Source organism: Grammomys surdaster, unplaced genomic scaffold (assembly GCF_004785775.1).
Source record: "Grammomys surdaster isolate TR1022 unplaced genomic scaffold, NIH_TR_1.0 141, whole genome shotgun sequence".
In the NCBI taxonomy this organism is placed as follows: domain Eukaryota; kingdom Metazoa; phylum Chordata; class Mammalia; order Rodentia; family Muridae; genus Grammomys; species Grammomys surdaster.
The window spans coordinates 5,967,655-5,981,751 of record NW_021604599.1 but is presented as its reverse complement, the minus strand read 5'-3'; the positions used below and the strand labels follow the sequence as shown (position 1 = coordinate 5,981,751).

The 14,097-nt window shown below is 41.5% G+C and overlaps 1 protein-coding gene across 5 annotated transcripts in view; it reads left to right on the top strand.

Moving 5' to 3' along the window:
* The window catches only part of Smarca2 (SWI/SNF related, matrix associated, actin dependent regulator of chromatin, subfamily a, member 2), a 166,726-nt gene that overhangs the window by 18,401 nt on the left and 134,228 nt on the right, over window positions 1–14,097 (top strand). For all 5 annotated transcript variants that reach the window (XM_028764074.1, XM_028764072.1, XM_028764073.1 and 2 more), the window contains exons 3-4: window positions 206–335; window positions 7,202–7,651. In XM_028764074.1, the coding sequence (XP_028619907.1) occupies window positions 206–335; window positions 7,202–7,651 (580 nt within the window). The remainder of the gene's footprint in view (window positions 1–205; window positions 336–7,201; window positions 7,652–14,097) is intronic.

The window sequence follows — 14,097 nt, the reverse complement described above, 5'->3', positions numbered from 1 at the left end:
GACTTAGAGATGATTTTGCTGATCCTGTCGACGTAGTATCTCTTCCTATTGTTTTTTTACTTATGAAGTCTAAAAATATAGGCCTATGGAATGGATAGTGAATGGTTGTCATATCTTTAAAGACTTTGGGGATGGCTTTTGATAGTCTTGTTAGATATAATGTGACTTAAAGAGGTATCTAATGGATGCCCTTTACATGTTTCAGCCCATGGATGGGATACATGACAAGGGGATTGTGGAAGATGTCCACTGTGGATCCATGAAGGGCACCAGCATGCGCCCACCACACCCAGGAATGGGCCCTCCACAGAGCCCAATGGATCAGCACAGCCAAGGTTTGTGTCCACTGCACATTGGATTTTATCTTCATACTGTACTAAAGAAATATCCGTCTTTTCTGCTAGTAATTTAGTAACCACTTTAACCTGTGTGTCTAAAGATGGTTAAACCCAGTTAGCTTTCCTTTTTTTTTTCAGTGTTTTAAAATGTTAATTTTTGGTAAAAGCATTGATATTTTCATTGAAGAATATGAATATAAAAACTTTTATTTGTACAAAGTTTTTTTAAAAATAAAACCAGCTGACCCAGTTTTTAAAGCTTATTTCTTGTTATAAAAATGAATCAAAAGATAAACTAAGCAAAGTTTAAACCCCCTTTTATTTCTTTTTTTAAATATTTTTTTAATTGGATGTTTTATTTACATTTCATATGTTATCCCCTTACCCCATTCCCCACCCCAGGAACCCCCTATCCCATCACCCCTCCTCCTGCTTCTCTGAAGATGTGCCCCTACATACCCCCCCACTCCCACCTCCCTACCCTCATATTCCCACCCACTGGGGCATCCAGCCTTCATGAGACCAAGGATCTCTTCTCCCACCTATGCCCGACAGGGCCATCCTCCCTTACATATACAGCTGGAGCCATGGATCCCTCCCTATGTGCTCCCAGGCTGGTGGTTTAGACCCTGGGAGCTCTGGTTGGCTGGTATTGTTGCTCTCCTCATGGAGCCACAAACCCTTTCAGCTCCAGAGCTTTCTTTGTCTATAGGAATCTACCACCCCTTTCACCCAACAAGATACTATTTATTATTCATCTGGGGAGTTGTATTTCCTAAATCCTGATGATTTTATCAACTCAGTGTATCCAAGAGCTTCATGTCATGTATTGAGAATCCTTATTTTGATCTTGTAAAAATGATGTCACTCCCAATTCATAATTGGGAGACCTAAAACTTAGGGAGTTTTCTCATTTCTCTGAGAATACATAGTCAGTCACTGATAAGAGTGAAAAGGAATCTAGGTCTCTCCACCACCAACTGCACAGCTGTAAAAGTCTCATGAACCAAACACCTGTGTCACTTGAGTTGACTCTTACACCCTGGGTCAAAGGTGGCATTTTCTGGCAGCAAAACCACCTGCCATTGCTGGTTCAATGACTCTATAGGTCTTCTAGGCTTGCCATAGCAAATAATTGTGAACCTAGTGGCCCAAAACAAATTTACCCTTTTGTAGATCTAGTGGTTAAAAGTTCATGACCAGGGTGTCAGGAGAGACTGCCTGTCACTTAAGGTGCCAGAGGAGACCCCTCCCCTCCTCTGCTGGTTGCCAGTAAAACTTGGCATTCCTAGACTTACATGCTCTAGTCCCACCCCCACCCCAACTCTGTCACCACAAGGCATTTTCACTCTTTGTATCCAGCTGTTTCTCTTTGATACTTGATCAAGGTGGACCCTAATCTAGTATGGCTTCATATTAACTTGGTGACGTCTGCATGGCCCCGTTTCCAAATGAGGTAACGTTCACAGATAAAGAGGATAGGATATCAGTGTTTCTTTGTTGGTAGTAACACAATTCAACTCCTGACCATAGCTAATCCATATGTGAATTTCTTTTCTCCTTTGTGTCATCTATGTCATGTGTCCTTCCTTTGCTCTTGAAGGAATATTAAACTGCTTCAAGTCATTAAAATATCTATAGCCTGAATGCAGAATCACCAATTGGTCTTTTTTTTTTTTTTCACATAAGGCCCATGCATTAATCTAGTGCCAATTGACACTGGTGTGTGGGTCTTCTTCCAGGATACCTGTGGTTTATATGTCCAATAGACTTTCCTGTAATTAGGTGTGTATCAGTTTTTCCTCCATTTACAGTGGGGTACACCACAAAACAGACTGGGCTGTGAGGATTTAGGGAAACATGCTCACGGTTGTTTTCTTTCCAAACTATAAGCAGGTCACAGAGGCTGACATTAGGGTATCCCTCTGCTTTTATGATCTTGAACCTCCCAGGGTCTGATCAGAGTCTCGGTAGCAGGCGACCATAATTATCCCAGCTGACTTGTGAAATCTTGACTTTATAGAGGAGCGTTGGAGGATCGAGGCCTTTTGCAGGATAGGAAGGAGAAGTTTGAGAATGGATTGTAGCAGCCCCTCTAGGTTCATCACTTAAATTCTAAAGGGCCCTGTGTACTTGCTCCTAGTGATAATGAGACCTCAGTTTCAGTAACTGGGAGGTATGGGTGAATTGCATGCAGTAACTACTAAAGCCAGATGAGATGCTTCACCCTTTTCTGCTCCTGGTCTTGCCATCTAGAAGTGACTGGCACTGTGTGAATGCCCCGAAGGAACAAATAGAGACACCTGAATTTTAAAAATTGAGAACAGTTACACGTTTGTCTCTTCTGAAAATTCTCTGATAGCTTGACTCCCTGTCTCCCTTTAAGATTATTTTGTTTACCTCTGGATTATCCTGGTTGGCAGAATGCTCTATACCATTCTGTACGACTCGGCACACTGTGTTCCATTAGATACAGAAACAAACTGTACACACAACAACCTACGCTTTGAAATAATTCTGTTTTTATATAAATTGCATCGGTGTTAATCACTTGGAAATGGAAGAGCCTTCAGTCAGTGGAGTCAGAGCGAGCATGTAATATTCCTTAAAATTGTAAAGTGTTCTGTAGACTGTTGTGTGAACGTTTTAAAAATACAACAGTGTCAGTATAATAATGAATGTCTATTTTATATAATGATCTAAAAAGACTTTTGGTCTGGTAATTGTATATGTCTTGAAAATCCCACTGTGGAAGCTTTTTTTCTAAGCACACAGCTATAGGGAGGGCCAGTATTGATCAGAAGGCTGCCAGCTTTAACTAATTCAGAACACAGTTTAGGGTAGTTTAGGGTAATTCCTGGAAGGCAAAACCATTTCCCTCAGTAAATAGTTGTGTACCTTTTGGTCCTGATGATAATATTGTTTATTTTTAACACAGAGGATTAAGAATGCTTTTATAGGCAGATATATATATATGTATATACACACACAAATTACATATATATATATATACATATACATATAAATAAATAAATACATTTAGTGTGTATATAATCTATATACATGCATGTTGTTGTATATAAAATGTATGTATAAAATTAGTACTTAAAAATTTGAGATTATTTATTGGAGAGAACTTACTGCTTCTCTCCAAGGCAAGGTGAAACTAGGGAGATAATGACTCTTGAAGACCAGTGAAGGAAAACTGCCATTTTTGTGATACTTTTGGATAAGTAAACCAAAGAAAACTTTCAGAAGAGTGGTATCTTCAGCACCAGTGTCATCTTCACACAAATGGAGATTTACTCGGAGGCAATTTCTTCTCTCTGTTTTCTCAACTAAGGATAATTACCAAAATATGTTATGCTGATGCATCATTTAGAATCTGTTTTCCCTCAAGTTTTATGGGATGCTGCTCATGTAGAAAAAAAAATCTCTTTCATTGTGGCTAAGCCACTGTCACATTTTTAATGTCACAGTGACAGAATGATTCTATTAACATCTTCTGTAAATTCTGGGAAACAATTTCTTCCTACCCCCAGCCTCTTTCTACCAAATTTGAGGTAGAATTTCTTATCCTATTGACTGATCCTGCCATATGAATTTTATTCTGTCCGTTTCCTTCTTGTCAAACTTATCACTGTTTTCCTGCGTTGATTTTTCAGTGGCCAGGTATGTTAGTTGGCTTTTCATTGTTGTTACAAAATATTCCAGACAGTCCAGTTGGAAGGAGGGAACGTTTATATTGGCTCAATTGTAAATGTTTCCGTCCACCTTGGCTCTGTGAGCTTAGGTCTGAGATGGTAAAGTACATTGTAGAAAGAGCAAGGGGATAGAGGAGGCCTACTTACCTATTAGCACCTCAGAGGCAGACATGGCTAAAGAAGAAGGAATTGGGGTCTTAATATCCCCTTCAGTAGTACATCCCCAATTACTTAACTTAGGCCTTTGAGGTCCATTCTGCAGCTCTTGGTTGCAGGTTCTTTGTTTTGCTTCCAGAGCTTTGAGTTCATCCATTCAATGCATCCGTTCAATGCAGTCTTACATCTTTGTAACGTACGCTTGCTCTTAGCTCAACCTCATAGCAAAGCTTTATTCATGACTTAAAAGATGGGTTCAAAGGCTGGAGAGATGGATCAGTGGTTAAGAGCTCTGACTGCTCTTCCAGAGGTTCTGAGTTCAATCCCCAGCAACCACATGGTGGCTCATAACCATCTGTAATGGGATCTGATGCCCTCTTCTGGTGCGTCTGAAGGGAGTGACAGTGTAGTCACATAAAATAAATAGATAAATCTTTTTTTAAAAAAAAATGGGTTCAATAAGCTACATTATACAGTTGCGTTTATATAGGTTTGTCCAGTATTTTAGACCTTGTATCAGGAATTCTGTGACTTGTGGATCATCTTATTCGTGACAGCTTAGAAGATGGGGAAGACTGGGAGGGCAGCAGGAGACTAGTGACCATTCTCAACTCCTGTGTCATATCTTCCTAATATGAAAATGTACACTTTCCTTCTTATACTAGATTCAGAGTTGGGAAGAAAGGTGTTTAGAAAACAGCCATTTTGATCAGCTTACAATTAAAGGGTGAATACCAGCTTCATGAACAGGAAAAAATATCAATGGCAGACGTTAAAAATCTTATAGATACCTTACTTGTTGTTATAAATAGTAACATGTTGGGATATTTATGCTACAGTCTAACAGGCTAACTTCAGGGAGAGTTCCTTGGCTTGCTTACATAGACAACTAACTAGAACTCCAATCCTGGTGTTGTGTGCTCCTGTGTGGTGTTTCAGTTCTTAATAATCAATAGAAGAATACCAGTTCTTTTCAGGGAATTGTGTTCATTTGTTTTTCCCCTCCAAATAGCAAAAGCACAGATAAAAGTAACTATCATTTATTGTCTCCTGGCTTCAGGATGATAGTGGTCTGTGGGGGCTACCCACCTCTGCATCTTTGTGGCCATGGAACTGTTTTATACAGACTTGACATGGGTTCAGACACACAGCTCATATCTAGCCAGGCCTGTGGTGACCTTTACAGTCACCATCAAATACACAGGCTCATGAAAGGATCACATCTTTTCGTCTGTGTTTGTCCTGTTCTGCCTTGGGACTTCTTTCACTTTATTAAAATTGGTACTTTGTTTGAACTGAAGGGAACTGTTGGATTGCAGTACCCACTCAGTTCCTTTCTCTATCTCGGGTCTCTCTCTGACAACATTCAGTCATCTATTGTTATAGGTAGGTGATGTTACCACACCACCTTCTGAAATTATTCCCTTGAAATTTCTGTGTGTTTTGGCTTTTCCTTCAGAAAAATATTCTTTATTTCCTCAATTTGGTATGTTAAAACCCAAGTTGGTGCCTTCCATTTTTTTTTTTTTTTGTGATATCCTAAGGGTTATACCTGGAGACTTGAGATTTTACCTGACGTATTTTGACATAACAAAATGTATATTAGGGTATATGCGTTAGATCCAGACAGACTCGATTTTAAAACCTGAGCTATAGGTCCAGCAGTGGTGATGCATGTCTTTAACCCAGTACTTTGGAGGCAGAGGCAGGCAGATCTCTGTGAGTTTAAGGCCAACCTAGTCTATGGAGTGAGTTCCAGAACAGCTAAGTCTACACAGAGAAACTCTGTCTCAAAAAACCAACCAACCAACCAACCAAAACAAGCTGTGCTACAAAGATTTACTTGTGTGACATTGAGTGGCTCACTCTGAGCCTCTGCAGCCTTACCTTAGAATATAAACTAACAGGATTTGCCTTCAAAGGCCTGTACAGCAGATTGATCTTGGCAGTATATGCCCTCCCCAGTGTGCTTTGGTCCTTCTGCCATTCCTGTGCCTATACGTGCCCTGGCATCATCATCATCTTGATTCCCTTCTGACTGGTGATGCCTGCCTTACCTACAGTGGAGTAGTGTCCTATGAGCTCCCACACCATTAGTGAGACTAGTGATTTCAGTAGTGACCGATACTGTAGGAGTTGAAATGCTCCAGCTTCTTAACCCCGTCCCTGGAATAAGCCTAGGTAGTTTATTTATCTTGTATCGCAAAGCTTCTGCAGTGGATTAATCTTTGAGGCCCGCTGCAACAGCTGGCTTAGTAATGCGTTTTTTATTGGCTATCTTCCCTCCCATATATCTCCTTGCCATACTCTTCCCTGTGTCCCAGCACCTCCCATATAAATTACCTGCGCTTTGGCCTGTTTCTGGACAAATGCAGTTGAGATGCTGTGCACAACCATTGCACGGTGACTGTAATTGCCAGTTAGTCACAGCTTGCATGATAATCAACCAAATAATATTTGATTTCTTCATAAGACACTGTCTATTCTGCACAGAGCCACGTTAGACCTCTTCGTTTTGTTGAATAGCTTGGAACTACTTCTAATGTAGAATACTGTCCTTCATCGTCATTTCTGCAGGTATCTAACAACCACCCACAGTTTGCCTTCTAGGGTACAAGTGGCTATTGATCATTTGAGATGTGGCTAGAGAAATCCAGGTGTTCTGTGAGCACAAAATACAGGGTGTCAAAGACCTATTATGAAAAAAGAATACAAAATAGCTCTTTTTTGAAATGCTAATCTTGTGGGTGTTAAATAAACTGTCATAAAGTTATCTTTACCTGTTTCTTTGACCTTTTTAATGTACCTACTAGATAGTTTTAAATTTTAGAAAAACTATATTATGGATTAAACTTCTAAATTATATGTACTTGTTAACTTATTAATACCTTAAGTTTCTATCATGTAGTGTTGCACTAGGAAATTATTAGAGTACTCAAGACTACCTGTCTCTTTTTCTGTCAGTCATCTGCTATAGCCTGTGATATTATGTTTTTATTTTAGGTTATATGTCACCACATCCATCTCCTTTGGGAGCCCCAGAGCACGTCTCCAGCCCTATATCTGGAGGAGGCCCAACTCCACCCCAGATGCCGCCGAGCCAGCCAGGAACACTCATCCCAGGAGATCTGCAGGCCATGAACCAGCCTAACAGAGGTCCCTCGCCTTTCAGTCCTGTACAGCTGCATCAGCTTCGAGCTCAGATTTTAGCTTACAAAATGTTGGCCAGGGGCCAGCCTCTCCCTGAAACTCTGCAGCTTGCAGTCCAGGGAAAAAGGACCTTGCCTGGCATGCAGCAGCAGCAACAGCAGCAGCAGCAGCAGCAGCAGCAACAGCAGCCCCAGCAGCAACAACAGCAACCCCAGCAGCCTCAGCAGCAGCCTCAGCAGCCTCAGCAGCCTCAGCAGCAGCAGCAGCAGCAGCCAGCTCTTGTTAGCTACAATAGACCATCTGGTAGGTTAATACACAACCAAATGAATATCATTCTGGTCCAGCTTGCATCAGCAGCCTCTTGCACACAGAAGCACTAGGTTGGTAGAAACCATTGAGATTGGCTAAGATTCTCGGTTCCTGCTATAAAGAGTCCTAGAGCAGTGATTCTTAATTGTGGACCCTCCTTCAAGCTGGGAACCTTGAGAGGAAACACATAAACACTAAGTACATTCTCCTAAGATCCTGTATTCTCTTTTAAGAGGTACAAGGTTGCTTGAAAGCCTGTCGGTATACTCCAGGTTAGGAAGCCCTGTATCTTCTGCATCCAGCTATAGAACTCCCTGCTCAAATTGGCTCCCAACCGAGTCTTTCAATATTTGTTGATTTATTTATTTCTTACTCTTTTTGTTGGAATAACATTTATGCATTTGATGAGACCTGTTGTAAAAAGAAAATTATCAAATAAGAAAGCCGAAAATGTGGGAAATTTTAAAAAGAAGCAAGAATCTCCAGGTCAGGGATGTAGAGCCCACAATAGCCCCCCGCAGTTACCGCGCGGCTGAGCTTCAAAGAGGACTTGAGTTTTCTGACAGAGCCACAAGGAGGTGGGGTCACGGATCTCATTCTCACCATTCAGAAGGAAGTTGCTTCCCAATTTCTCAGAGGACACAGCGTCGTTTCTGGCATGAGAATATAAAGTAGATCTCCCAGGTGTGATTATCCTTCAAATTATAGTCATTCCTTGGTGTCGGAAGCAGATTGCTTCTAGGACCCCAGCAGATAGATACCGAGATCCCTTATGTTCAAGTCCCTGGTATGAAATGTAGTGAGGCATTTGCATTTAAACTATGCATATCCTTTCTGTGTACTTTATCATCTGTAGATTATTTAAGAGAAATACCAACTACAATGTGAATGCTATCGGAATGGTTGATACACTGTATTGTTTAAAGAATGATGACAAGAAAAAGAAGTCTATACCTACTAAGTATGGATGCATTTTTGCCCTTGAGTATTTTTTATCTGTGGCAGGTTGAATTCACAGAGTTGGGACTCACAGATATAGAAACCTGACTATCATTACATCGTTATTGTTGTTGTTGTTATAAAAGGCTTTGGATGATAGAAACATTTATAACATTTATTCATAGCAGGGTAACAGATCCATGTGCCCTGTTTCTTAGACTCCTTGGGATAAGAATCGGAAGCTATGATTACATAACAGAGGTGGTTGATGTTGTCCTCTGCATGGCCTTCTGGGGACATGACTCTTTCATGCTGGTAGAACGCAGAGCTACAAGGGGCTTTAAAGTGCTCTTCTGTAAAGGTTGCATTTCAAGTATGCATCTCAAGATAGGTCCTGGTGAAGGTGCTTACCTGACAAGCCCAGTGGACCACGAGTTCCATCCCTAGAACCTACATAAAGACAGGAGGAGAAACGACTACAGAGAATAGTCTCCTGACCTGCTGTACATGCATGCTGTGGTACACATGACCCCTTTCTCTACATTCATTCATTCATTCATTCATTCAGTCAAGTGTAAATAGAGCTTATGGTTTAGCTATCAGGGCTTTAAATAGTAGAGATTGTAATGTTCCCCAGATACAAATACCATCTCCTATGAATGACTTCCAATCATTTGGGTAAGCTGACAAGCTAATAACCATCAGAACAATGAATTTGGGATATTTGTTTTAAGTTTAGGAACTCAGGTAAGGAGAAGGGATTCTGATTAGTATATTTGATTTAAATATTTTAATTTTCGAGTTAGCGTTTCTTTTCTGATAGATTTAGTTTCGAAAACTAGAGCTACCAGGAAGGTGAACTCTTGTAGGTTGTAGGTTTGAAATGAGTCTAGTGGCCGGGGAGATGTCTCAGTGGGTAAGAGTGCTTGCTATGCAAGCAGCACGATCTGAGTTCAAGTCCTTAGAACACGTGTGAAAATCAGGTGTGGTTGTGTGCGCCTGTAATCTGGGTGCTGTGGTGAGGGATTGGTAGGGAGACAGGAAGATTGTTGGTGCTTGCTGGCCGCCAATTAGATTCTATATTCCGTTGGAAATCTCAAGGGGATGAGGCAGAGAATGATAGAGTAGGTCACAGGACACCCATGTTTTCCTTCTGACCTCCACTCCCCGACACACACACTTACATACTTCACATATACACACAACAAGTTAATATTTTTTAATGGGTATCTAAGCTAGCTGTAGCATACGACTATCTAACCCCAGCACTTGGGAGGTAGATATAGGCGGGTCGAAAGGTCACTCTCATCTTCACTTATATCCTGACCCTCAATCCCAGCGTGAGATAATGAAACCCTGTCATAAAACTGAAGCCAAAAACAAAACCAGCAGAAATTTGTGGCTCATAGTTCCGAGGCTGGGACTTCCGACACTATTAGGATGTCAGCAAATTTATCATGTGGTGAGTCCTTGCTTTCTGGTTCATAGAAGGCACCTGTACTCTACTCTCCCACAATATACGGGGTGAGGAAACTCTGTAGCCTTTTACATAGTCACTGGTCTTATTCGTGAGAGCGTTTCCTCATGGCTTTAATTTTCTCTACCTCCTAATAATAATCTACTTGGGGATTTAGATTCCAGCATAGGAATTTGGGGAGATACAAACATTTAGAATATAGAATGTGTTTTTTTTCTTTCCTCTGTGTGTGTGTGTGTGTGTGTGTGTATGTGTGTGTCATTTTTTAAAAAAAGATTTATTTATATGAGTGACCTGTAGCTGTCTTCAGACATACCAGAAGAGGGCATAGAATCCCATTACAGATGGTTGTGAGCCACCATGTGGTTGCTAGGAATTGAACTCAGGACCTCTAGAAGAGTGGTCATTGCCCTTAACCACGGAACCATCTCTCCAGCCCACGTGTGTGTTATTTTTAAGACAAGTTCTTTCTTTGAAGCCCTGGCTAGCCTTGGCACCTGTAGCATTCTGCCTGTCTCTGAGTACGATAAGCATATACCTGCACTATCAGTTTAGAGTTGAGTTTTTAAAGAAAAAAATTATTTTATACCCAGATTTCTGGAGGGAGCCTTTTGATAGATAGAGGAACCAAACGGTATCATTGGAAAAGACACCCCAAACTCCACGCAGGGAAATGACAGGTTGAACCCTCAGTAAAATTGGAAAGCTCTAAAACTAAAGCTCTGGGGAATTTGGCCAAATAAAAGGAAAACTTGTGTGTGTAGCTTCAACACTGAGACCCTGCTTGCTCACTGGTGCGCTGCCGTGTCCTTGGCACATGTCCCCTCTGCTGCATGGAGGGCATTCAGATCCAGACCCTAGCAGTTGAGACTTGAGAACTCATATTCTTGACCGTTTTCCCCAAAGGGCTCCTTCTTGACCCAAATCCTCCAGACCAGGGAAAGGCTCTGCAGCGTATGGGGGCGCCTCAGCTCTCCACTCTTGTGCGGGAAGAGTGAGATCATAGCTTCCTGACACAACTACTTTTCGGTCTTACTCTGGGCCCATTGTTAACAGAACCGGTCATCTTTGCTTCCCACATCTTCATGCATGGCTGGTTTTAACAACCGGTTTTACGCAGAGGCCAGCTGATTACATCAAGATTGCTGGCACCTAGGCAGAGTGGAGGGAACAAAGTGAAGTTCCCAAGAGGTAACATTATGGGACTTTGTCATATGAGCATATTCCATGGTGCGTGAAGTGTGTCTTGGGATATCACCTGCCACACTATAGGCCTCCAAAGGCATTAGCAGATTTTAAGTGACCTCAATTGATCAGGGAAACAGTCCACGGCATGAGAAAGTAGGATGCCGAATTCCTCATTTGAGAAGCCTTTCCACCAAATAATGGGAATGAACGAAGTAGTGAAATTTAAACAGTGAAGTTTCTGTTATCTGAATACATCCATGTAACTAATACTTCATGTCAACTGACCCTAACTGTGCCTTAATTTCTGGGCCATTTCCAGAAAAGGGGGTATTCTTCTTAATCATCCGCCTCTTTGCCTATTCCTACCTCATCACATGTCTGTCAACAGAAGAACTTAATTACCCACTGCCCATGTCTTTTGTATGTCCCAGCTGCCATGCTTAGTAAGAAATGAAAATATCTGGGCAGATCATTGTTTTCTGGCCAAGTGGACAAGGAGGTTATGGGTGAAAGAGGAAAGGAAATATCTCCTTCTAATAGAGCAAGGGGTCCTTGCTCCAGCTGCAAGTGTTGTTTCTATAAAACTTGTGCAGAAATCTGACATAGAAGGACAGACAACCTTATTGGATAAAGGCATTTTTAATAAACATTTTGAATAAACCTAAATAATGGAAGGATTTTTTAAAGTCAATATTAAACCATCCCCTCACCCCATTAAAAAAGCATATTTGCTTATAAACATCCTGCTAATCTTCCAGGGGAAAAAAAAAGACATTTTAGTTTATGCACTTCCGTTCTTCCGTCCCCGTTCCTAGTGTATTTAACGAACAAAGAGAACATGTTACAGCGCTGGGTTGGTCTTCCTTCCCCAAACCTACTCCAGAGCTAGAACTTACCGGAAGTGACATTGTTCCACCGCCGGATGCCCTCCTGTACACTGCGCATGTGTGCTGGAGGAGACTGGGGCTGGGGGCCAGCGGCAGAAGTGTTGGCCACTTCTTAAGCAGAGCCTTGTCCTTTTTCAAGTGGGCAACGCTCCAGATGAAGACACATTTCTCGTTTCGCTTTGATTCTCTTTTCCTTTTCGGGATGAAAACGGAATAAAAATGAGAACTGAAAAAGTTGTGGTTTGGGGAAGGCGAGAGAACTACCTTATAGTGGTAGAAAAAGAAAGTGGGTTTTTTGTTTTGTTTTGTTTCCTGCTCATCTTAATAAATGCTTGTGCTCTCCCTTGGAGGGGGGGGAGCACATCTGAAACTTTTTGGTATGCTCAGTTTAAATCTTTAATTCATTTATTTTTTTTCCAACCTGTAGAAATCACTTACATTTCTCTTTAATGCAGAGTAGAGTGGTGATTTGCATAATTACCCTGTGTGCTGAGTGGGATCTGAGTGCTCAGAAATGCTGTGCAGGTGAGGCAGAGGTGCAGGTGTTTTAGTGAGTGTGCTGCCTTGTTAGTTCATCTCAGATGGGATGGGATTGGACCACATTCTGGAGAGCCAGGCAGTACAGATTCTACGTCGGTTCCTAAGATAAGGGCTGAAGCAGATTGCATTTTGAACACTGACCATAAGCCTAAATACTGGAGAGACAAGCTAAAAGTTCAATCTGTGTTCAGTTTGAAGGTGTGGAGAAAGGCCTTAGGTAGCTAAGCACAAGCATTTGGTGTACAGTGGGTGGTTTTTGTGGCCTGAGTCCAATGCTCTCTGTAAGTGTCCTGCAGGACAGGCACAGAGCTGAGCAGATGAGGCTGACATCCTGACTCTTAAGTACAGGAAGCTACATTGAGTTTCCTGGTCTCTGTAAATCAATGTATTTATACAGTCAGTCAGAGAGGAGAAAACAGACCCACCCAGTAAATAAATCTGGGTTTAGTTAGGAAATAGAATTTGCTCCTAAGTAGCCCTGAGAGCAGCTGGTAGGGTACACCCAGCAAGTCCACTGACCCAAGGAGCATCTGAGCTGGGTTGTGTGAAACTGCAGACATGTTTTGAAATTTGGCCCAGAAAATAGCTCCCCAAGTTGCCAGCTAATATGGTACCCACATCCTGGAAGTGCTCTCTTTTGTCATGGGGTTTTCTATTGTATGGCATGCAGTGATTAGATTTCTCTCTTTGTCCTTGATCAATAAAGATGAAAAAGTTGACCTTGTAGTCAGACGATCTTACTGAAACCTCATGACCACTGTATGAGAGAGGTATTATCATCATCCCCATTCTGCAAACGATGAAACAGACACAGAACTTGGTAACTTGGTCAGTTTCACACAGCCCGTTGGGTAATAGACCTAAGGAAATATTTTTTCTTTCTTTTTTGGGGGAGGGTAACCTTATGTTATTTTTTCTTAGAGTTCTTTTGTTTTATCTGATGAATGTTTGGTCTGTGTGTATGCGTGTTCATCATGTATGTGCCTGGTGCCTGAGGGGGTCAGAAGAGAGGTCAGATCCCTTGGAACTGGAGGTACAGATGGTTGTGAGCTACCATGTGGGTACTGGGAATTGAACCTGGATCCTCTGCAAGAACAAATGCTCTCCAGCCCCTCCTAGTGCTGTTAAGTTAGATATATGTGTGTCTATGGTTAGGTTTCTGATTCTCAATATTAAGGATGAGTTCACCAGATTAAAATATAATAGGATAAGGCTAACCAGGCATATCAACCTTATCTTGGAGATACAGAGACAAAAAAAAAATTGATCAGTTGACAGTACCTTTTTAAAATTAAATCTTGCCTTTATACTTGTAGGTAGTCTGGCTATGAAGGGGGTTGGTAGTAGTGATAAGGACTACAACCAGTGAGTGTGTACTGGTGCAGGACTCTCCAGTGAGTGTGTACTGG